We start from the raw sequence: 25983 nt of genomic DNA, 5'->3' as shown, positions 1-25983 counted from the left end.
TTTAGACCACCTCATATGCAGGACAACGAGCAAAACATGGACATGAAGTGAAATAGCTCACAATACTGTAACCGCACAACAATTCTTTCCTGTTCAGGGAAAATGATGAGCCGGTACAGTTTAGTTCGGAGTCAGTGAAGGCAGATGGAAATCAGAGAGGTCAGAAATGCCAGCCAGCATTACGTTACAACAGAGAGGCAATGAAAGAGCCAGCTTCAAATTTCAGTTTTTGAAGGCCTCTAATGCTTTTTTTCATAATATTCTATTTGAGTCCGAATATTGTCAGACACAGAATGTAATTAGCATCTACAAAGAAGATGACAAGTACTCTGGTAGTAATCAACATACTGTATGAATCCTCATGTATTCACTTTTTTAGTCTCTTGTCGCTTTTTTATTCTCATGAGAGATGCCATCATTTTAAGCACTTTTTTGATTTAATGCTGCAAATTAATATTTTACCATCTCTTTTAATTAACATTTGGCAAAACAGAAAGATTGATAGTGCTCTCATGTTTGTAGGATAAATACTGTACACTGGAAGCTTAACTTAGCACAAAGCCAGGAAACTAACAAGAAGTCAGGCCAAACATATCTTTGTGTATTTTTTGTCTGTTAAATAAACAAATTTAATATGTTAATGGATTTTAGAGGTGTGTATAGCCAATAAAAGCTGGCACTGGCGTCTCATTAATTTGCCATACAGACTGGTTTAAAAGATTGTTGATACCTTTGGGCAGAGCCATGTTAGCAGTGTCTCATTTCAGGGCCTGCATGCATCATTTGAGGGACACAGTCTTTTAGAGGCCGAACCAAAATGAAGCCTTTTCCTATTCATTTTACTGGCTGGATGCAGGTGGCCAAGCGGCAGAGCTAGCGTGAAATTAATATCACGTTACAAGTTTTATAAAATCTTGAAGAAAGCATCCACCATGTGAAGCTTTCATTGGCAGGTGGTTGCCAATGAAGTGCAGGGAGTCTTTTGGTAAAGCCTTGGAAAGCTTTCATGCTAAGTTACAATAACAAGCTGCTGGCTCTGCCTTCATACACTGAGACGAACCTCTCAGATTTGTCATTTAAAAGAATAAGACAACTAGTATTTGTACTGTCATGCTACAGTACATCTTACGTTGCCTCATTCTTCTTTTGCTCCATCTCTTTAACATCCTCCTCTTTCTTATTTCCTTCTCACTTTGAGGTCAGTCTGGTGTCTTAATATAACTTTAGGTGGCCAGTTTGTTACGGACTACAACCAAAGTCACCTCTGCACTGCTGTCATATGACAAGCTGTGCATGTGTCAGCTTGAGGACGATTCAGGTAAAACACCTGCAGACTCACCTTGAATGTAGTGAAGCTCCAGTTATGTTCATGCTTCACCACTATTCATTTGAGGGGATTTTTTTTTTGATGAAACTACACTTTTGCGAAATCAATGTTTTTTAGGTTCGACTGATATAAATAAATTTTCTGTTGTAGATATGAATTTATTACTATGAAAGTTGTCACTTTTAGCTCAATTTAATTTTCTAGCCCACAACTGTACTGTTTTGGTTCACTCTCTCGGCTCTCAGCATGCTTTTAGACTACATCAGGCAGTTGTTTCAGCTCTATGCTACTTGCCCTGCACCACCTCTCTTCCATTTGGTTTGGTGAATGCACTCACTAGATAACTGAACAGTCTCACTCCTCCGTGGTCACACAGAGAAAAGCTGACCGAGACGCTGGTTAGTCTCAGCTATCGGTGCTTTGAAGCTGTCTAATTAGGCTTTTGACAGTTCATCTTAGGCTGACTTAGGCTGACAGTCGCTCAGTCAGCTAATCTCTTGAACCCTGTGGATGGACAGCTCTAGGATTTAATATAATGTTAAATACGCAGACTCCCAGCTATCTGTTCCATCTGTCTCCGTGTTTGTAACAAGTGTCGTTCTCACCTGGGATATCCATCAGCACACAGACCTATCTGGCTGATTTCATTAGTGCCTGGTTTATTACTTGGACAGAACTTTCTCCACCTCACTGCTGGCGAGTGATGAATTATGAATAGATGTGAATCCAGCTGTACCACTGGGCAGGCCTTAGGATTACTTTCAATTTGCACACCGCTTCGTTTGCTCCCTCGCTGGCTCACACCACTAGTCAGACTTCTTTCTCAAGGGACCTTGAGGGCAGTATTAGATTGTTGCCTAAAACTGTAGCCCCCCCCCATCATGTAAAACATCTGAGAAAGGATGGATGCTCAATGCACTAGATGTAATCACACAAAATTGCAGCTCCTGAGTAAAGCTACATGAATGCGATCACTTCTTACACATAACATTTCCCTTTTTTTTTGGAAGGAAGAAGAAGCAGCAGTGCATGTGTGACCCATCTCAGATACTCATTGACTCTAGATAACTGTTTGTAATTGGCGCAGTTGATGAGCAGGCAGTGAAAGTGAAGTCGAAAGGACAGGGATGTTTTTAATGAAGCCAATGAGAAGGACACGGAAAGCCTGAGGGCTTCAAAAAGGATTAGAGCAGGCTTCAGCATATTTAAGCTTGTGATACTTGCCCAAAAAAAAAAAAATAATAATAATTCACGTCTTTTACAGCTATATCCAGTGATGGAGATGTTTTTCCCAGCATTATACATTAATCTTTAGCTGCTGTCCATCTGGAGATGTTGGTAAACAGAACGATTTTTCAAAAGGTCAGTGTCCCCAAGACACCACCCTTTTAAAACAGAGCTCACACTCATTCTACAGATTGAGTTCATTGGCGTATGTAGGTGCATGTGTGAGTTTTTGTGCCGTATGTGTGCCTCTCTTCCTGTTTCTTTATCTCTGTACATTCACCTGTTTTAACATGGGAATTGAAAGACATATAAATGTGTGAAAAGAACTATAAGCCTGTAATGCTTGATGGTGACCTAATGTGCACTGTCCTTGCCTCTTTGTGTATGGCAGCAAGTGTGAGAACAAGCCAGTTGGCATGGAAAGAGCCTGAATTGAAGTGATGGCTGGTGACATGGCAGACAGGCCAGCCAAGCAGGAAATAGATGCCAGCAGGGATACTGATCACACTCACCTCCACCTTTTGATGACTTTGTCTTTCTGGCCCTTGTCTCTGTGCTGTATTTCAAAGTGCAAAGTGCTTTGTTGAGACAGATAAACAGCTGTAGTTATGCATTTCTGGGAGAAATCTGTTTAACCTTGAAGTTCACAGTGTATATAGATATAAATTTGGCTGCTAACAGCCTGGATGGTTTTTTGATCTTGTGAAAATGAGTCCTAATAAACATTGACTAGAGGTAGAATTCATGCTGCGATAGAAAATAATTTTTCTTTGGGAATTTTGTTTAAGAAGGAATGCTTCCTCAGTGATTTATTACTTCTGTGAGTACTTGATTTTACTTTACTTGATAAAATCATTAAGTATTGTTTATTTTAGCCTCAAGCCCCAGTTCTTTATTTCACCAGCATAATGGAAATAGAAGATAATGTTAAACAGGTGCCATGCACACTAAAACAATAAGAGTGAACAAGTTGACAACCAGCCATTTACTTTAAAGCTATGGTCACACAGCAATGGATGCTTCCAAGTCATTACATTTTCTATTTTATCAAGGTACTTCAAGGACACAAATCTTGTTGTAAATGGCCGGTGACACCTTCTGACTGGATTGTCTTATTCTGTCAATTTATCAGTAATTGCCAGACACAATAAGAGCAGCAGCCTAATAACAACTTCTGTTATATTTTCCTTCTTTTTTGCAAACAGCCCCAAAAGATTTAGTCAAGGACAAATGAACATTTTGATCTGTCCACTGAGCGCAAACAATCCGGCCGTCGTCCCAGTTCCCCCAATTAGGTCTGCTCTTTCCTTGTGGTCTGTCACTTCTCATTCCTAGTGAAGTTGGGTAAGTAGCCTGAGATACTGCTTTCAGGGAGGGGGACTGCTGGTTGACTGACACACTCTGATCACTAGGGCTTAAAGAGAGGATGGCCATTTAATAGGGTAGCTGCCAGTGACAGCCTGTCCAGCCTGTCCAGCCTGTCCTGTGTGAAAATACTGATGGTTGACTGTCGCCGTTGTTCCAATGTGACACTCATGTTGTCAGGTCCATAAGCAAAGGACAGCAGTGCTCCAGACAGGTATTCCAGATGTCTCCAGATGCCATAAAATAGAGAAATTTAATGGAATAACCGAGATGGTTCCAAAATAACTGATTGTTTAGATTGGGAAAATCGGTCTGTCTGTCTGTCGGTCTATCAGCCTGTGTTCTATAGCTAAGCCTCACCAACAATGTGTTCGGTTGTTGAGGTCCCTGACAAAGTATAAGAAAGCAGTTATTTCTGTGTATATTTTCTTTTGTACGAAGCCAGACTGTTTCTCCCTTTTTCTAGTATTAATGCTGCGCTAAACTAACCATACACGATTTCAGCTTCATTCTTATAGTGTCTGAGAGTGGTATTAAGATCTAGCAAAAAATTAATGTGTTAATTATCCAAAATATTTAACATTTCATTTGGGCAACAACATTACATTACACAACATTGTTTGTCCCAAATTGTTGTTGACTTATTAGACAGTATTCAGTGCTAAATTGTCAAATATGCAATTTGAATAATTACTGTCATTATTATAATTGGATTTTTAATCATCATTAGTCTATTCAGTCTTAGCTCTCAAGTCTCATGAGGCCTTGAAATAAACAAGCACGGGATAAATAAGTCTGCCACCCATGTAATTGGCCCAAATTGATGGATCACAGTAATGAATTAGTGTTAGAGGACTATGCTAATGAAAGTGTGTTAGGTGTGTTGATACGATAACACTGCTGAGGGTGATATAAGCCTTGGCTAGCATAACTGAGTGTGTATATGTGATCGGGAGAAGATGTGTCGCCCTGGATTACAGTGATGGCCTGTGGGCCCTTAAAGAGTGGCAGCGAAATTAATGTTCTTTTGAGCCATGGATCCCTTTGTCTTAACTCAAACTGACTGTCCTTAGAGGCTTTGGGTTGTGTGAGAGTGTTTGTGTAGGAACCCCGATATTTGTTTTAACATTCAGCTGTGAACACGCCTCAGTGCAAATTGATAAAAAAGAAAAGCAGTTCAGATCCTATCAGTGAGTTGGCATCACAGCCCCAGCTGTTCTCTCACATTGCCCATATTAAATGTTTTCCATGAAGAAACCTTGTTAAAACAAGAGCAGCATTGCAGTTTGCAGTTGATATCAAAGTTTTCTTTCCGAATATTTAGACCAGTATATTTATATTATAAAGAGAGGTGATGATTAGGGACGAAAACACTTGATTATTGGGATGTTCGCTTATGTTGTTTGCCATGGAAATGTTACTTACTTTATTGATCTCTTCTACATCTCAAAATTGCATCACATTCTGTTATTAAAAAAGCTGGTCTTCTGGTTGTTCCTCATTATTATTGTTTAGTTTTAATATTTTATAGTGGGCCTAACTCTTTGTTCACCCATTCTAATACTAAAACCTAAAATTACTAGTGCAATTCTGATGACATAAGGCTGATCCAAAGATGTACTGCAACTTCAACTGGGGTTAAACTTTGCAGATCTCACTAAGTCCTACCAAAGCTGATGCACTCCGCTTGAACTCAAGTGAATTCTGCAGTGCCAAAAGAGCCGGTCCCACAATACTTGATTTGAAATGTTTTATTTTAAAGAAAGCAGCAAAGAACTACACTGCAGACTCTTCAGGCATGTTGCTTAATAATTGATAATTGTGAACAGCAGAACAATTGGTCTCCAGGTTGCCCCTGAAGAGGGATGATCTGATAACATTTTGGAGCACCTTTGCTGCATAAAACTGTATAATGATGAGGGAAAGAAACAGTTATGACTCTAAAGTACTAAAAACTGGAAAGTTCATATCAACACTGACATATTTGTATCAATTACTGTGATTAATGACCTCATTAGACTCGATGCTATTTTAATAATGTCATGCCCATAATTATAAGACATTTGGCAGCTCACATGTCTCTTGTTCAATTATGCATGTGCATAAGAATTTGTGTTGCTAAGAGTTTATTTCACCTAAAACAAAAGAGAACAAAGCAACACACAAGTCTGTATAGCTGCTTGAATAAATGGGCTGAGAGAAGCAGTGTGTTATCTGTTAAAGTTGTATATATTATTTTTGAAACCAATACTAAAGTTAAGTTCAACACATAATAGTTTTATTGGGAGCAAAAAAAGGAAAATCATTGACTGTGTTACTCTCTGACTGAGTTTATCTACTATCAGTCACGTCATTCTCTGACTCGCTGTCAATCAGTGCCACTGTCCTTAATGGCTTTGCATACAGTATGTGGCTATTGCAGATCCTGGAAGGGTCAAATTATTCATGTCAATGGGTCACGACCATGCAGCATAATGTTGTAAATTATTTAGCTTTTGTTCGTAGAAGCCTTTATGTCCATAAGCCCTGAGACAATTCTCTCTTATTAAAGATTCATGGCACATGGCAAGACATGTTCTTAATCACCCCTTTGTGCACTGTGGTTTTCACTGGTCATGCCTTGTGTAGACAAAGGTGCGAATGAAGAATCTCACTGTAAGCCATTATTGTAATAAAGTTCCCATTTGACACCTTTAAAATAGTTTTTCATATAAATTTGCATGTGGTGCTAATGTATCATGAATTTATGACATTCCTGATCAGTTAACTGCTGTGATTTTATTCTGCAAGACCTAAGGACAAAAGCAAAATAAATTAGTGCACTGCTTTTGCTTGAAACCCCTTATCCGTCTTCTCCTTAAAATGTCACAACTGCTGAATGGACCCCTATGCGACCAAATAGGCTTAAATAAATGCATATAAATTCTTCCTAACCCCACATACAGTAGTCACATCCACACACAGTACAAGTGCTTGTGCTCATGCTCTATGCGGCACTCCCAGCTTTCCCACTCTCCACTCAGTGACTGGATGTCCTATTTGGGTGAAGGTGGCATGGCCTTGCCAGTTATAACGATCCATCACTAGACTGCAAGGTGGATGTACAAGGACATAAAAGGGAAAAAGCAACTCAGCCTTTTTTCCTCTCAGGGTGCTTTCTCTTTCAACAGGTGAGTGTGTATAATGGCCTGTGCATATGTGTTTGTATGTGTGTGTGTGTGTGTGTGTGTGTTTCCTGGAATGTGCAGTGCCAGGGGCTTCAGGGTCTCCCCACATGGATTGATGGGTACTGACAATGGCTTCCCTCAGTGTAAATGTGTTTTCTCTGCGGGATGCTCTAACACATACAGTACAACAGTCACACAAACACAGAGTTGTGCTTATTTAAAGCGTGATGAGTGGGCACGGTAGAAATCAGTGTGAGCACAGCCATTCAAGGAGCTTTTGTGGATGTTATGCCTCAGCCTGTGTGCTTTTTGGATAGTGCTTGGCTACACCTACACATTCTTGAACACACTTCCTGCTCATTTGTCAGCTGTGTCATACACCTGCAGCAAGATGACAGTCTAGTCAGTCTAGCGGTCTCACCCTCTATTCTGCTACTGTTGCATCTCAATTTTCTTTCTATAGAAAGCATACACACAGAATATTTAATACAGAAACATACAGAAACGTTCCCATTAAATAAACGCGCTTCTGTTTGGTTAATGTTTGCTACAAAATGTTTATTTGTTATTACATATATTTTTGACCTGTTTTTGTGGATTAAGGTTTTTAAAGAACAAATGGGCTTGAGTGCAGATTAGAAATTAAAACTATTGTGAAATTTGTAAATGTACTACATTCAGTGTTGATATTTGTGTTGTTTGGGATTTGTATGTAACAAAATGTAAAATATAACAAGTCTTATCTGTAACAAAGTCAATCTGCATTTTCACAAACATGTCTATTTTGCTACTGGACTGATCTCGTGTTATACTCACTTACACACACACACATTTTTTGGATTATTAGAAAAGCTTTGTGCATATATTAATAGGTTGTATGCGTGTTTAATGTGTAAGATTTAGCAGAGCATCAGCTGTGCCCTCTGCCTGATCCCGTCCTAATGTCCTCATGTTGAAACATGTGGAGGCTTCACAATCTATTATTTTCAATAGCGTAGAAGAGCAGTGTTTGCATAAGGACCATTAGTTTAATTTGCTGTCTTTAAAGCCCCAATAGCTTCTGTTTAAATAAGAATTATACTAGATAGAAGGTAAGGTTGAAAGTATAGGTTTTTCCAGAAATTAATAATGTAGCTAAGAGGGGGGTAAAGAGGTGGCAATACATCTCAGTGTGCCCCCTGCTCCTGCGCCTTTATAGCCCTCTCCAATGTCTAAATCTGGCCCTTTTGCTATATAACCTGCACTTGGCCTTTTATTTTGGCTTAAAAGCCACGCTTCTCTCTGTTCTTCCCTCGCTCACTGAGTATCTGCAGGGGTTTGGATGGTAATTTTGCTGTGGTCAAAGATTACATGAATGCTGGGTCTACCATTCTACCATCTGTACTTCATAGACTCTGAGCTGATGAGGATCCACACATGCTGAACCTATAAAGGGGGATACCTGGCAACCTAAGGAGAAAAAAATATAATATCTGGATGTGTGTGTAGTACTTGGACAATTAAATGACTGCACTCCAACTCTAATTAAAAAGACATCCACCTCAAAGCTTTAATTTTGAAGGACGTAGATCAAGAAAAACAAAATGAAAAATGTTAAAATTAAAACTGCAACTGGAGCCTTTTCCAGCTGTCATTTGGCAAGAGGTGGGGTACACCCTGGACGGATCACCAGTCTATCTCAGGGCCAACACAGAGAGACATTCACAGACAGACAATTATTCACCCTCACATTCACACCTACAGGCAATTTAGAGTCACCAAATAACCTAACGTATGTCTTTGTACTGTGGGAGGAAACTGCAAAAAGGCCACACAAGCACAGGGACCATATACAAACTGCACTGAAAGGCCACAACTGGTCAGAGATTTAACCCAGAGACCTTCTAGCTGTAAAGCGGCAGCACTAACCTCTCCATACCTGTGCTGCTGGGAACATGAATCTGTATTATATTTGTGATGGTGTATCAAATAGCAGTTGAGATATTTTCCACATCAAGTGACATTTGAAAAATGTCGTGGTATTCTATTTGGTAATTTGATATGTTTAAAATTAGAAAATTCTTATCCCTGGAGTAAAACATTGGCTAAAAAGAGACGTTCAATTAACATTTTTAATTAAGTCTATAATTTCAATCACACTTTGTAGTGAATGAATAATTCATTGAAGTCGCCAAAGAGAAAATTAAAGGCAGGTTTTAATTCACGGGTTGCCAGTTTTCAGAAATCTAGAGTAGCTGTGTATAAGATGATTTCATATTAGAGTTGAGATCATGATTTGCCCTTCCTGGGAACACAGGAACGCTTTCCTAGCTCTGCTGAATTTTAATCTAGACAAGGCAGTGCATCAAGACACAAGTTCAATTCAAAACAAATAAATGTGACACCATAAAAACAGTGGCACTAATAGCCAATCAGCAGCTCTGTTTGCGTCAGCAGCAGCGTTAACAGTTTACTCTGAGACAGATCATGAAAGTGAAAGCGTCAACAACAGCTTCACTATTAAAGTCTCTTTAATGAAATTTTAATAACTTTTTATCCCTGGTTGCTCCTATCAGCTGCTGACTACTAAATACCTACAGCCGATACATGACAGTCTTTGCATGTGGCTACCATTAATCAGATGAGTAATCTGACTGTTTTATGAAGAAATAATTGGAGCATAGGCACAGAAATTAGTGTAAAATGTTATTATTTCACATTACCTCAGTGCATGGGAACAAATCATACCTACTACCTCCTTACATCATCTATTTGCAAAAGACCCTGTGACAGCAAGTTTGACTGATGTGATAGTTCAGCAGATATTTACTGCACTGTGGCTTTCAGAAAGGCAGAAACATACAAATTCTGGGTATTTGAATTCTTCAGGCTAAATAAAGTGTGTTTCTTCTTGCAAATGTGTCACATAAATTTGTATCATGGCACAAGTGTTAGTTGCAGTTTCAAGCATCACATTGATGAGCAGGACAGGATGAATCCAGCTTCTTTGATTTCTGTTTGCAATCTATCTTTTACGTTCAGAGCTGCCCAAATTCTGTCTCTGTCTGTTGCAGAACTAAAAAGAAGTTTTTTTTAATTTTTTCTTTACAGGGATATAAACACAACATGATTGAATACACCAGAACCATCAATAATGCTAATAGTAAGACCTATATGTTTTTCCTAATATGATGCACACTAGCCTTGTGGCTCAATTTGACCAGACCCTTTAATTTCTATATAAGCAGTTGTTAAGGTTTAATTTACCTGGATAACCAAAATAAACTTGCTGATCATGCTGATATTGTGTCTTTAAGTGCAAAGTTATTACATATTATAATTTTACAGTCTGAGTCTAAGATATGTTAAGCATTTATAGCTCACAGTGCAACACTTAAAAAAAAAAGATTTTTTCAAATCAACTCTCTGTTTGAACTTATAGTTATTTCTAATCAGTATTAGGCTACTAGATAAGTAAATGTTGCTTGGCTTGACCTGACCTCTTATCTGATGTATTACATGTGTGAACATTACAGTGGCAGGATAAAGTAAGAAAGTATTTTGGAATAAGTAAGATTTAAGTATAAATATTTCTTAAAATATAGTCAGAGCTTCATCAACAAATACAGGCTATTTGAACTAATAATGTGGTGTGTTAATACCTAACTTAGACATTCACATTGAAGGTTATTAAAAGCTGCTGCTTGTTGACATCGACAAAAGTTAGTTGGAGTCAGCAATTCTGAAGCCCAGTCAGTGCCACCAAATTCATAGTGTGGGTTCGTGCTTCTTTGATTCATTAAAACACTCACATATTTTGAATTTGAGGTGTACCTGCTATGAATACAAAGGCTCACCATAGCTTAGTGAAGTAAAGAAGCAGCTCAGAGGAACAACTAAATTAAAAGAGATGGCAAGCATCTGCGTTCATGAGTCTGCTAATACGTAATATTTGTGTTGTTTGCCATAGTGGATAGCTAATTTGAAGTTAACCCTATTTGAGGTTTAGGCATCTCATCCATGTATTAAATCAAAGGGTTATCTCACTTCTTCCAGCAGCAGATTGAATGATTCATGGGTTTAATGAAGACTCAAAATGTTCTAATTTTTTGTTTGTTAGTTTGTCTGTGACTCCCCGTAGATGAAGATCAATTCACATTTTATGACTAATTAGTAAGATAAGCCAGGTAATTCCAGATGGTACACATAGGTGTTATTGGCACTGTATACACTGACGATTGATTTATAAATAATTAATCTGTTTAACAATGAAGGACAGCTACCATCTGTTTTTGTCACATGGAACAGGTAAGAAGAACTAAATGCAGACAAATCATCCACAGGTATGAGTTAGGACAATGCCTCAGATACAACAACTAGTGGAATGCATGAATTTCCAACCATAGATATTAACTAAAAAACTAATGAGCAGTAGCTGAACAGACAGGTGGCCATTGCTTGAGACAGTCAGGTGAGGTCAGCATACAGAGAAATGGGAAACTCACTTAACACATCTACTGGACAGGTATGTTTTGACTGGGGATCATAACTAGAAAACTAGGAGTGAAGCGAGAGAGGAGGGCCAATAGCAGCAAATGTTGCAGGCATTTTCATGACAACGTTTGACTCTTTTGCTGTTGTCCTTTCGAAGCCGATCCGAGCATTGCGATTTATATCAGAGATGCATATTGATTCTGCCTGCAAGACATAGCTGGTGTAGTTTAGTCTTGTGAACATCTTCTGAGTTCACAGATGAGTTTTTACATAACTGAACTTTAGTGAACACTCTGCCAGCAACATCATATTTGTTTGATGAACAATCAATATTGTAGTCATTTTATTACATGAAACCAAGTTAAACTACAAGACCACTCTCTTTTTATTGCTGCAGTTTAGGTGCTGTTTCTATGCTGTTGTTCTGTTCTTTGTAAGTGCTGTGTCTTCCTGAAAGGTTTTGTTCTACTTGTGCAATACTAGACAAGTGTAACCTCAGTTGGTGGCAAACCACAGTCCTTTTAAAGAAAAGCAAGATAGACAGTGTGAAAGTGGTTTTCTGTCTGGACAAGCACCTTTGCCCTCTCCTCTGCATCTGCACCTGCATCAGCCGAAGGTCAGCTGTTCTACTCCTGCTGCGTAGTCAAGAAGATGTGACACTGTTGGTTATTTTTGACTTGAGCTTGCTTTCAGGTAACTGTAGCCTTTTTGACAGTGAGGGTGGGGTATGCTGTATACAGTAGAGTGCACACTGATCTCCACCTGCTGTTGACCTGTGGTGCATTAGCTGGTTGGAGCCTCCGGGTTTATTAGTGAGTGACTGCTACCAGATATGCGTTTGGAAAACCGGCCGTGTGAGTGACAAGGAAATTGGAGACATTATTAAATGTGAGGAGGGAAAGAGTCTGTGGTTACTGCCTTTTCAGGCACCGCCCACCTCCTGTTAATGGAAAAAAAACTTAAACTTTTGCAGAAGCAGGTGAGTTATTATTGCATTTAATGGAGGCTCTATGGCTCCAGGTCAAGTTGATGTGGATGAAATGTCAGACCAACTACAGGCTTAAGAAAAGTCAATACGTATGGAAAGGTAGGCAGTTGAAGACCTTGAAAGTAGGCAGAGAGTGGTCTACTGGTAATTTTATGATAAAATTAGTTTTACTGTGAGTAAAAGTGAAATTCACCCCCATTTTCCGTGCTTTATATAAATATGTCTGATTGTTCTGATAATTCCTGCAGATATTATTGCATGTCATATCAACATTGAATGTCAATGCATTCCAAAATGTATGTGCATGCGCTGTTTATTTTCTAACAAGAGCAATGAACAGCCATTCAGAGTTTGCAAGCTCTATTTCTTATAATAGTTGTGAAAATTCTAGTAAATAACTATTTCCCAGACGATATTGTACATTTAAGTATAAGATTCCAGCAACTACCTACTTAAAATGAAATATATTCAGTATTAAATATCATAATAAAGAATTATCAAATATTAGAATTATCAATATTAGAAAAATTAAAATTGCATTTTTTTCCCCTTTGAAATAAGTCATCTGTCAGATGACTTAAATAGCTCTAATGACAATTCTGAAGAGATACTATGTATTGTACAGCCCTAGTAGCTAAGAAAGCAATTTCATGTTCGGTGTCATGGAATTAGATGTACATAATGTACATATGAAATGTGAAAAATAAAATTAAAAAAGAAGTCTAGATGCTAGAAGCTTTGGCAGGGGGTGAAAAAAGAGATTTGCATAGTGTTGATGAGCAGCTCTGTATTTAAAATGTAAACTACTTTATTTCCTACCTCTCATCTCCTATTGACAAAGCCTTTAGAAGAGCTGCCTTGTCTTCTTATTTACAAAGCATGAACAAAGACATGGCCAGTGCCTATGTGTCCAAAAAAGACCTTTGCTTTTGTTGTCAAGCTGCCATGTGCCTGGCTAGACTGCAGTGAATGATTTCATGGGCCGACTATACAGTGAAAGGCCACATGTCACTATAAAATGTCACATACACATACAAAGGTGTGTGGAGTGTATTGGTGTCTCATTTCTCTACTACTAATAGATCTCAAAGGCTGATCATTTGTAGCTTTAAGTAATTTACATTTTTCTTTTCATTTTAGGAATGTCTGCTGACAGTTCAGTGAGTTACATTTATTCAGTAGCTGGTTGGCTAATGAGAAGATTTATTACTGAGCTGGGGAGAAAGGTGAATTAGTACTACATGTGTAGAAATGACACGAGAAGAGTTATTAAATCATCTGCATAAACTTGTGCCAGGAATTTCTAAGAAAAGCTACGATATTTGTTTATATTTGTTAACTTTTTTAGCTTTATTAAAATTTGTACCCACTCCCCTTTCCTTTCTTTAGCAATATTATTTATGACCGTGTTTGTTCCTGATTAGTCAAAGAAGAAGAAGGAAAAGAAGCAATTTTTTGTAGAGAATCTTGTCATATGTGTCCAGTGTAGGGACATTTGTCTCATTGAGCACATTTATGTTGTTCTGCCCATTTTACTTTTTATTTTAGCAGCATAACCAGAACAAATGGTAGATTGGGGACCTCCTGATGTGTGAATCAGTGTGAATCACACTGAAGCCACACCGTTCATGTTTTCCAGAGTTACTTTCCATTCCACTAGTTGGTATTTCAAAATGGGTTTATAAAGGGATTAACACTCTGCAGTCAAAATCTACCAGGAGACAGAGGGGTGTTTCTTGTGATAAGCCTAATGCTTCAGAGACTTGTGCAGATGATGTGATGGACTGAGTTATTATGATGCACTAGGTTGTAGCCTTCTGCTATGGTGAGGCAGGCATTTAGTGAGTGGCTGGGTCTACTGTGCTATATGCTGATTAAATTGTTGATCGTTAATTTCATATTTTCTTCAGCCTGTTTACTAACTGATATTTTCATCTACAGAGTAGAAAGTCAGTATTTTGTTTCCTGATAAACGGACCTTTAAAACCTGCCTTTAAAAAGACTGCAATCTTTTGTTTTTTCATGCATTTTAAGATGCCTCATAAGGTCTTGTGAATACAATAGATTTTGAATTTCCCTATTTTCATTTGCAATGCATGAAAGAGCTAGAAAGTGACTCATAGGGGATTTTTGTGTGTGTGTGTGTCTGGTATATGATTTGAAAACCTGAGCACTGGGGAAGCACACTCGACCATTGTAAACCAAACTGTTACAGCTGAGTACAGGCTCGGGCCTTTGAGGATTAAGTTGGAGCTCTAGTGTTAATTTTACTGCTGTGTCAGGTCAATTAGAGTTTGTAATTGTAAATCATTTATAGTTTTATTGCTGCTGTTGAAGGGGAACCAAGTTGAATTAATTTGTCTCACTGTCTGTTTCTTTGTCTTTGCCTCTCATTCTTTTTGCACACCATACACTATCCCCTTGTTTGCTTGTATTTGTCCTAATCTTTCTCTTCTTATCTCTTTCCTAAGGTGTCTGGCCCAGTGATTCCCACCCCAGGCAGGAAACGGAGGAACAGTAGAAAGGAGGATGGGGGTGAGACTGTGCCAGGATGCAAGTTGGCTGCTGCCTTTCCTGTTCTTGCTACTGATGATCACGGTGTCACCCACGCAAAGTCAAGCTTGTCCTCAACGCTGTGAGTGCATTGCAAAGCTCAAGACTGTCTCCTGTTATGGTAAACGCTTGTCTGCACTGCCAGAGGGCATCCCAGTTGATACCAAAGTCTTGGACCTGAGTGGGAATAAACTTCGTTGGGTAGAGAAAGGAGACCTGCTTCCATATCCACGTCTTGAAAAGTTGGACCTGAGTGACAACATAATCAGTGTCCTGGAACAGAATGCCTTTTCTAGTCTTCAGAACCTGCAGTCACTCTCACTGAGGGGAAACCAGTTGAAGCTGATCCCTACGGGGGCTTTTTCACATCTCGCTAACCTAACATCACTGGACCTCAGTGGGAATAAGATTGTAATACTTTTGGACTCTACTTTCCAAGACCTGAAAAGTTTAAGAAACCTGGAAGTCGGAGACAATGATCTGGTCTATATCTCTAACAAGGCCTTTCTGGGTCTAGTGGGGCTAAAGGAACTCACTATTGAGAGGTGCAACCTGACTTCTGTGTCCAGTCAGTCTTTGTCTTATCTGCAAAACCTGGTGAATCTTCGACTCTGCCACCTAAGTATCTCTGCTTTAGAGGACCAGAACTTCTGTAAGCTTGGGAACCTTAGGGGGCTTGAGATCGATCACTGGCCCTTTTTGGAATATATTTCCCCTCATAGCTTGCAGGGTCTTAACTTATCTTGGCTGTCTATTACGCACACCAACATCACCTCTGTGCCGACCTCAGCCCTGCGTAATCTGGCTCACCTTACCAGCCTCAACCTCTCCTATAACCCTATCTCTGTGTTAGAATCCTGGGCACTGCGGGACCTTGTTAGGCTAAAGGAGCTGCATCTGGTTAACACCAACCTGGTAGCAGTGCAGCCATATGCACTTGGTGGTCTAAAACAAATCCGCCTTCTTAACCTTTCTACCAACAACCTGGTGACACTGGAAGAAGGAGCCTTTCAGTCTGTCAACACTCTGGAGATATTGCGTTTAGATGGAAACCCTCTGGCCTGTGACTGCCGCTTGCTCTGGATTATTCAGCGCAGGAAGACTCTCAATTTTGATGGAGCTTCCCCAGTTTGTGTGATGCCTGTTGAGGTACAAGGACGAGCTCTTAATGTTTTTTCTGACTCAGCTCTCTTTGACCACTTCACTTGTCAGAAGCCAAAAATCCGTAACAGGAAACTGCAGCAGATATCTGCCCGTGAGGGACAGGTAGTGTCATTTATTTGCAGGGCAGAAGGTGAGCCAACACCAGTGATATTCTGGATCTCTCCTCAGCGACGTCGCATCACCACAAAGAGCAGTGGCCGTCTAACTGTTTTACCAGAAGGCACTCTAGAAATAAGGTACGCCCAGGTAACAGACAGTGGAACTTACATATGCATAGCCAGCAATGCAGGTGGAAATGACACCTATTTTGCCACACTTACAGTCAGTGGGCTGCCTCTAGATGCAGCCCTCATGGCCAACCGTACCTACTACACTGGTGACCTTAATGACACAAATCTGAATGATACCAGAGTTTTCCTGAAGTTCACTCTGGATCTCAAGACCATCCTCATATCGACAGCTATGGGCTGCATTATGTTCCTGGGTGTAGTACTTTTCTGTTTCATTCTGCTGTTTGTGTGGAGTCGAGGGAGAGGGCAGCACAAGAACAATTTCTCTGTGGAATATTCATTTAGGAAAGTGGACGGACCTGCCACCAGCGGAGGACAGGGTGGGGCACGCAAGTTTAACATGAAAATGATTTGACTATTTGGGTTTTTCATATTAGTATTCTTTACATGATACTGTTTACAAGCAGTCTTAAGCTAGAAGTGAAGTGACATCAAACATTGCATTAGATGTCTGTGTTCCCAGAACATCAAATCAAGTTATTTATAGGACAGTTTGTTGAGACAAGATTTTGTTATTGAAATACCTGTATATGTAAAAAAAAGGAAATCTGTGAGGGTTTTACGCTGTATTTCTCTACATTCTGTGTTCACATTACAGTTGTTCAGAGGAAATCTGATTTATATTTGAAGATAAATTCAGAATCTTGAAAAGACTGTTTAAAGACCAAGCAACAAAAGCATGTAGAGTCACCCCAGTGTTTAACCTCTACAATGCTCTTGCCAACTCTATCCTTCCTCACTACAAGGAACTCTGTCCTCTTCATCTTTAAAGGACTTCACCTCTCTGCTCCATCTGAGGTGATTCAAGCTCTCAATATACAAACTCATGAATACATAATGGTTGGTGCTCAATGAATGCCAAGGACTTGCCAATACCTATTTGAACAGTTCCAGCTATATACTGCAAATTTAGACTGAGTACAGTGTAAGACTTCGGAGCATTATTATGAAATTAATATAGCTGCTCTGCTTTTTAGCTTAGGGGGAAATTCTACAGAACACAGTAGAAACCAAGAGATAACAATCTGCAACACTGCCAATTTGACCATAAAGCACCACTATCAAAGTGAATCTGTGGAAAAGAGATGTTAGTTCTTAATAAATGTAAGTCAGTCAAAGCTATTTAACATAAAACTGGGACAGATCAGTACATGCTGATGCACACTTATAGTTTATAGTTTTGCATTGTTGTTTGTTCAGTACACACTGAACATAACTCCAGGATGAACGTATGAACAGAGGTGGCTTACTATATTCAATAATATGTATTATATGTAGAATAAACATTGGGTGGGGTACATTCATCCCAGAGTTGAAGATTGTACTGTATTGGTAGAATATATACAGTAGGGTTTAAGATATATAATATATTTTGTAACTGTCATTGTTCATAGTACTGTTTAGTGATCAATGAAATTTTACTGTTCTGCTGTAATTCTACTGCTATCCAGTTATACACAGAACATTTATAGTCCCATTAGATCATTTCATCAGACAGAGCCATGCCTGCTCCCTCATTGAGCTCGAACAACAAACCATGAAGGTTTCAGTTTACCTATCACTTGTTGTATAAGCAACATTGGGGAAGCTCATCCGACCAGCTACTATATGTCTGAGACACACAGAGAACAAATGCTAATGTGATAAAGACCTTGCAGACTGAAACAAAGGTCATGATGAAACTGAGACCGAGAGTAGGTGAGGTGTTCTAGGAAGCCACTGACACTGTAACAACTAAAGGTTGGATGCTAGTTGGTAACAAAATATGCCTAATTAGCTGTGTCTAAGTTTTCTGATGGTGATTTTACTGTGCAGCATCAGTTTGGGATCAAGAAATTATTATATAGTCTTTCACAATGACCAAATGAGTCACAACAACTGAGATGGCATACATGCAAATGTATCTGTGGTTTACCATGTTGTATAGAAACACTACAGACTTAGGGGCATATTACATTATTTTGTCTTTTAATTTCGGAACTAGTTTAAAGATAAAAGTGAATTGCTAAAACTATACCTTTTAAACCTCAAGGCATATGTCATGGTCTTTGGGTCTAGCCTTGCAAACCACCAGTCCAGAAATTAGCTTTTAACAGTTTTCCTTCAACTTCTGCACATATAACAGTGTTCCACTGCTGTCCTCTGTTGGTTGCATCTGGTATTGAATTCAGTAATAAAGGTACAGTAGGGTTTCACCTTGACAACCTGTAGCGTTAACAGGAAACAGCTCATTCCATTTTCCAAAATGCAGTTATGAAAATCATGGATGGCTGACCTCAATCATATGATATTGGAATTGAAAATGATTTTTTAAAATTTAATTTAACCTTACTCATAGACCAAACCCCACTCTCCTCCTACTTCCGCAACGTTCACAAAATGTAAAAGAAGAAAAAGAATACATCATCATAATCTGCATCGATCATTTCACCTGATTTAGATTTCAAAAATATAAACTACATTTGCTTATGAACTGATCTCTTCTCTGTATTTTAATAATACATACAACTGTATTTTTCACTTTACGTCGTTGAATTCACCCTGTAAATATATCTGTGCTAGGTCATTTTATATAGTATTGTTTTATAAAATGAATCGCACTGTTTATAAAGCATGCTATATTATTTGCTTTGATGACATCTTGTTCCACACCCCAATTTTATAGCATCAGATCTCTCTACCTTTATAGTGGCAGGCTGAGAAGTTTTGAGTCTACTATTTGCCTGTGGCCCAGTCACTGTGAGATTTAGTGTTGTGGATTTTTAAAAAATCTGTTTTTAAAGCGGTTTGCACCTGTTAAATCAGATATCACATATGTATGATCTACTGTACACAATACACAAACATATTATTCAGCTTAGAAGACACCGTTTTTGCCATGATTCACATTTATGATCTAATAATCTAGGTACTGCATATACTGTCTTTCAAGGGTTGTTATTGTTAATTTTCTATGCATTCATCTAAACACAAGATACAAAAATAAATTTTATAATCAGAGAAAAACAGCTTTGGATTCATGCTTTGATGTGTTGTTTGTTGAAGGCTTTTGAGATATTGACTATTTCACCATTTGCTGTAGCTATGATGACCTGATTTATTGTAATCAGTGTAAATGGTAAATGGTCTGCACTTATATAGCGCTTTTCTACCTATTAGCACTCAAAGTGCTTTACACTGCTTCTTATTCACCCATTCACACTCACAGTCACACACACACTCATACACCGATGGGGGAGCTGGCTAACACTCACCGGGAGCAACTAAGTTGGGGTTCAGTGTCTTGCTCAAGGACACATGGGACTGGAGGAGGTGGGGATTTAACCAACAACTGTAAGATTGGTGGACAACTGCTCTACCATCCTGTGCCACAGTTGCCCCTAACTTATGAAGCTAAAGTAATGCCCTGTGACTTCATACTGTGTACTCAAAGGCAAACAAATCTTATAAGCACTCCAGGGACACCTCAAGGAGGAAGTGGCAGCAGGAAGATGTTCAGTACCCAGTACATAAAATTATCACAAAGTTTTCCAGGGTTACAATTTATTAAGTGCTTCAGTACCTTTGTTTCACACTATGTATGGAGGAGGTAAGTGTGTTCACCTTAAATCTAACTGTAACATGAAGGTATAAGATGATTTTGTCGCACCACAACTGTCAAAAATCAATCATGGTCCAATGAGCATCTAAGATAAGTGTGATGTGAAACTTAATACCTCTACAGCACACCCTCTGAAAATGCACTTTTCAGTCAGTCAATTAGTAGATACCTGGAGTCTAGTAAATAAAGAGAACAACAATTTCAAAATAATCAATTTTGATTGTATGGGAGAAGGCTGTTGCAAATAGTACTTTTATGTTTTCAAAAGATGTCCTCTAATATGGAAGATGCGCTCTACAACAAGTTGGTCAAAAATCACCTGCTAGTGTTTAATTAGTCACAGTAAAGGCCATGACGTATGATTAACATCACACTCATCAAATCATTTAGACACAGGTTGAATGAGCTGCTCCCATCAGGGCTACTGATTCGCACTTTCAATTGATTCAAACTTTTGTATTTAGGAGACAAATGGAGCTAAACTGCGTAGAAAAAATGCCTCCCCACAGCATAAGAGAACTGTCAGCCTCCCTGTCTCGCTGCGGGGTAAAGCATTAACACCTGAACTATTCTGTGAGTGTTTGCTTGCACTCCCACACCTTTCAAGGATATGGTGTAGAAGAGTGACTCATATGGCTATATCACTTTTTTCCACACCTCTGTAGGATGGTGCGTAAGGCTTTTGCACCTCTGAGCTCTAAATGTACCTTTCACTTTGTAATGAGTCACTTATAGCTTCTGCTTCCTTTATATTGAGCCAAAATCAAAGTCATCTGGGCTCCATCATTATTTTGATGCACCATAAAAGAATGAAAGGGTGTTAATTTTGTAATCTTTTCTGCACCACACCACTATGTTTGTTCACATAGTTATTCACATATATCCTTTACAAAGGTGGTAGAAAAAAATTGTTTACTGCTTGTCTAATATTTTAAAATTGCAGGAAATATCCAAAACATTCATTGATTACCTGAACAAAGTTTTCCAGGAAGCTGGTTTGAAACAACAACTCAATGAATCAGAGGGTGAGTTGTTACTAGAGGAACCGTTTTTGTCACCTTTTTTTACTAGAAATCACTGTGTAGATTTTTTGTTTGTGAGTAAGTAGACCTCAAATTAACGCACCTGAAAGTACCTCAGCCCCCTGGTTAGGAGTTGACTGTGGCAGAGATGGCATTCACTAACATTTCACTACTAACATTTCAGAATTATTACCCTAATGTCACCATCAAGATCATAACATTAGGGTACTAACTGTCCTTCATTTTATAGTATAGAATAAAAGCATGTATACACATGTTTTTATCAGGCATGCAGATCAGTTTTGAAGTTGGAAACATTTAAACACAGTTTTTTTCTCAATCACTTGTTAATATATAAAATCAATTCTCCAAAATGGCAGCTTCTTTAAAATATTTTCATTTCAATTACACAGGCTTAAATCCTCCAACTCTGAGATATTATATTGTGAAATCTTTTACTTTGATTACTATTTATGTATTTATTGGTTCCAGGTAAAGTATTTAAAATAGTTATACCCTTGCTTAAATTTGAGTGTGTACATTTATAATTATTAGTCTTTGGACTATGTCTGATGCTGAGACATTTTTAAACTTGTATGTTACATAAGCTGAAACTTAATGGCTGTGGGAGCCCCAGGCTTACCTAATTCTCATTGTGATTAACGTGTAGAGCACTAAAATGACTCAATGCCATTCACTACTCAATTTTTCAACATGGAGCAGAGATTCAGATTTAGTTAAGAAGTTTCTGAGTAATTACTTTTAAAGAAGAGGTTTCAGTTGTGACTGGTAGCATGCAGACTATGCTGCTGAGGCTGTAGTGTAGTGTAGTGTAAGTGCCAATGTCTAGATATACAATAGAGGACAAATGACAATGTCATATCTGGACCACTTTTGATGTATTTTTATTTTTTACTTTTTCTTCAGTCAAGCTACAAAATGCATTCAACTTTTAAAACCTATTAAAGGGCACAGACCACATTATGCTCTAACACAAGATTCAAATTAGAGCTGCATAGAGTTTAAAAAATATTAATTTACAAATTGTACAATTGTACACAAACAGGGAACAGGAGTTCACTGCTCTGGTGCAGTGACCTCACAAGCATATCAAGAAGCCATAACTCTCATCGTAGATATGAGTGGCCTATTTTTAACAGGAATGCACGAGCTTAGTGCCATTGATTTAAATTATAATTTTGGTTAATGAGAAACAGGATGTGAAGCAGTTATTGCTCAGGGCAAAGTTGCCCCCTAGGGTGCCTTTCTGAGCTGAGGTTTGCAGTATTTAAGTAAGTTGGATTTCAGCTATGATTTAAATAAACCTTGATTTTGTTACAAACCTACCTATAGCAACAGAATTAGACAAGATCAGGTCAAAGTCAAACTGTATCCATGCATCCCCCGAACACCTGCAGGGTTTAGTTTGCATATGAAAACAGAATATGTACTGTAAAGTAAAGTCTGCCTGCCGTGCCTGCTCTTTGAGACAGATGGGAACCGGAAACATTTTAACACACAAGACAGGCATATTGCATTTATTATAACGTAGCAAAAATTATTATATTTATGGTGGGCAAACAACAACAACAACAACAACCAATAACTCATCCTACAATAGTACTTTTAAAAATTTCTAACACCACACTGTGCGCGCACCCACACAGGTTGTGCTCCGTAACGGATAAGGACGTTTCAAAAGGCTTAAGGAAAAGTGTGACACCCTAGGGCGCTATAATCACTGACATCAATAAATAACTGTGAAAAGATTCAGCTGAGTAAGATAGCTGGTCAGAGATACAGTGTATTATTTAATACTTACTGTAAAAATTAGCATTATAATGTAAGATTTGTTCTAAAATATCCAAATATTGCGGAAGGTTACATCTGATTACGTCAACCGCAGTTCATGGCTACTCAGGCTAAAGTTATTGCCAACATGAAGAAAAACAAACAGCTAGCTGACTGTCCAGCTCGTCCAGATGACGTGTAAGTAAGTATATCTCAGTTGAAGCACAAAATAACGACGTTTTCTCCGACTGTTTGTACAATATGTTAGATGATGGTGTTTCTTTTTTCTTTCTGAAAGCTACCGTTAGCAAGCGTGCTAACGGCACAGTGCAATAACGTGGCTAGCTAAGGTTAGCTAGCGTTAAACTTCAAAACAACACGGTTTCATGGTTGTTAATTGAAAACTGCTTAAGGATGAAAGTTAAATGACAAATATAATGCATCTAAAATGCATCACCGTATACCTGTATGTCCAACCCCTCCGGGCTCTGAAGACACGTTGTATTTCATCGGTGAAAGCGCAGATCGTAGTCCATTAATCTCCAGAAGTTAATGTCTGGAGAAAAATATAAAAGTCCTTAGTTTTCCTATTAGTTTGTTACCCAAGATGTCTCTTTATTGTGCTGTTTACTTTTACCTCAAATCAGTCAGCGAAAACTTCGATCTCCTCTCGTATTTAAATACAGTGTGGATTCCTCCTCGTAGAGTCAAACCTATCCACAGGTTTTCTAACGCTGCGACTCTGTGGAAAGTAAGACACAGGTCAATTTGTCAGTCATTGACTTTACATCAGCTCACTGTAATCATGTTTACTTTATTAGCCATTAAGACGATATTACAGTCTATATATAAACGTGCATTATGGAGATATGGACAAAATTGTCGTCCAGGAAAAAAGAGGAACTTAAAATTATAACTAACTTATGAGTGACAAAGTTATAAAAGCAAAAAAAGTTACAAAATGACTTATGATCTTTTTTCTAACAAATCTGTGTAGACTCTTTTCATTCGTGGTATTATGTTTAATATTCTTTTAAAAATCAAATACAAAGTCTTTCAAATTCAAATTTCTTTTATTACTTTTTTTCGTGAAAGAGTAACAGCTCGTTTGTCCATATACAGTATCTATGCTTAATTTAATTTACTTTGATTTAATAACTTTATCTGATTCCATAGGTATTTTGCCTCGTCAGAATATGTAATCAAAAAAAGTACAGATTGCTCTACGGTAAAAATGGAAAACAAATCAAGGTGAAAATAAAATAAAAGAAAAGCACATGGTTAAAATACATGAAATGACATATATACTATTTATAATAAAACAAGAATCTCACATATCAGGAAAAGCAATTCGATAAAAATGCATTTTAAGACGAGACTTAAAAGATGGCACTGAGTCAGACAGCCGGATTTCCTCAGGTAGGACATTCCAGAGTTTTGGAGCGATGATGAAAAATGCTATATCCCCCTTGGTTTTTAACCGGAAAGTTGCAACAGACTACAATCCACTGTCTGATGATCTTAAGTTTTGTAATGGCACGTATGGAATTAAAAGATCAGAAATATAGGACGGAGCAAAGCCATGCAGAGCTTTATATGCCATCAATAAAATCTTAGAATTTATCCTAAAATGAACAGGGAGCCAGTGGAGTGACGCAAGACAAGGAGTAATGTGACTGAACTTCTCAGTTCTAGTCAGGTGTCTAGCTGCTGAGTTCTGAACAATTTGTAGGTGTTTCGAGACCTTTTGATGAAGTAATGAAAATAGGCTACAGTAATCCAGACGTGAGTATTGTATTACAAAACTTTATTTAATGATCATCTGCTGTCTTCATCTTCTTGGCCCTGATGTTTGTTTGAGTTTGTCTTTGCGCCAGCAGGACTGCTTGTTTGCCTGTCCAACAGCTATGTTGGGTCAGCACTTTCATCCGGACAACAACCTGCTGCAGCCTGCAGTGCTGCTGACTCACAAATACACAGCAGAAAACAACAGATGCTAAACAAAAGACAAAAGTACGGAACTACTTTTACTGTATCCTAATGCAGTTCTTTTTCTTTTGGTTGCTTTAAGGTCTGTTAAGTACTGTAGCACTTACCAACGTCTGCCTAAGGCTACTGAGTTCTAGCTGGTGACCTCTTAATGCTTTATATCAGCGGTAGCTCTTGGCCTCTGTAGTTGAAAAGAGACTATTTTTAAATAAGTTACTGGGCTATGGAAGAATCTGAGAATTGTGAGCAACACTGTCTTTCAAGTGTGGAAAAGAAAAATTGATGACCTTTAATTTGTATGTAAAAAATATATTCAACATCATTATGAAAGTAATTGGAGTACTGGATAATTCAAATAGACTAATGTAGTCACAAAACAAAGGAATACATCATCATACTTCTCTTTATCCATTTCCAGGAAGGTTATAATCTACAGTTTGTTATGACAAAGTAGTCTCTATCCCAGATAAAATCCTTGAAATTTACAAGTGCACAACTTTATCCTTGTCCTGAAGAGATACAAATGGCGGTGGCAATAAATCTAACAAGATGGGGTGGTGTATCACTGCAGAATTTTGTGGTGGCCTTGCAGGTTAAGTGTGCCTTGAGCTGTGAACATATCACCAGCATTGTCATCATCAAAGTCCCCTGCGCCATTGCACCTCCTCCTCCATGTCTCATGGTGTGACACACACATACAGTTCATCTGGTCTCGTCCTCTAACACTTACTAAGAAATGGTAGCCAGAGGCAGAATTCTCAAATCATTCTCATGAGACCAAAGTACACATTTCCACTGGCCTAATGTCCATTCCTTGTTCCAGTTCATCTCCTCACTGATCTCCCTCAGTCAATGGTTTCTTTGCAGCAACTTGACAATGAAGGCCTGATTGACTCCTCCAAACAGCTGGTGTTGAGATGTGTTTGCTACTTTAACATCTAGGAAGCATTAATGGAGGCTCTATTTTGAGATGCTGTTAATCAAAAATTTATGAGGCTTGTAACTCTAATCAACTCATACTCTTCA

At 38.4% G+C, this 25983-nt stretch overlaps 1 protein-coding gene across 2 annotated transcripts in view; it reads left to right on the top strand.

Moving 5' to 3' along the window:
- lingo3a (leucine rich repeat and Ig domain containing 3a) overlaps positions 1 to 19774 on the top strand; it is a 32446-nt gene extending 12672 nt beyond the window's left edge. For both annotated transcript variants that reach the window (XM_067514316.1, XM_067514317.1), the window contains exon 2: positions 15019 to 19774. In XM_067514316.1, coding sequence (XP_067370417.1) covers positions 15077 to 16909 — 1833 coding nt within the window. In that variant the 5' untranslated portion in view covers positions 15019 to 15076 and the 3' untranslated portion in view covers positions 16910 to 19774. The remainder of the gene's footprint in view (positions 1 to 15018) is intronic.
- The last annotated feature ends 6209 nt before the right edge of the window (positions 19775 to 25983 follow it).

The sequence above is a fragment of the Channa argus genome, chromosome 8, assembly GCF_033026475.1.
Source record: "Channa argus isolate prfri chromosome 8, Channa argus male v1.0, whole genome shotgun sequence".
Classification (NCBI taxonomy): domain Eukaryota; kingdom Metazoa; phylum Chordata; class Actinopteri; order Anabantiformes; family Channidae; genus Channa; species Channa argus.
This window is presented reverse-complemented; position numbering and strand designations above follow the sequence as displayed.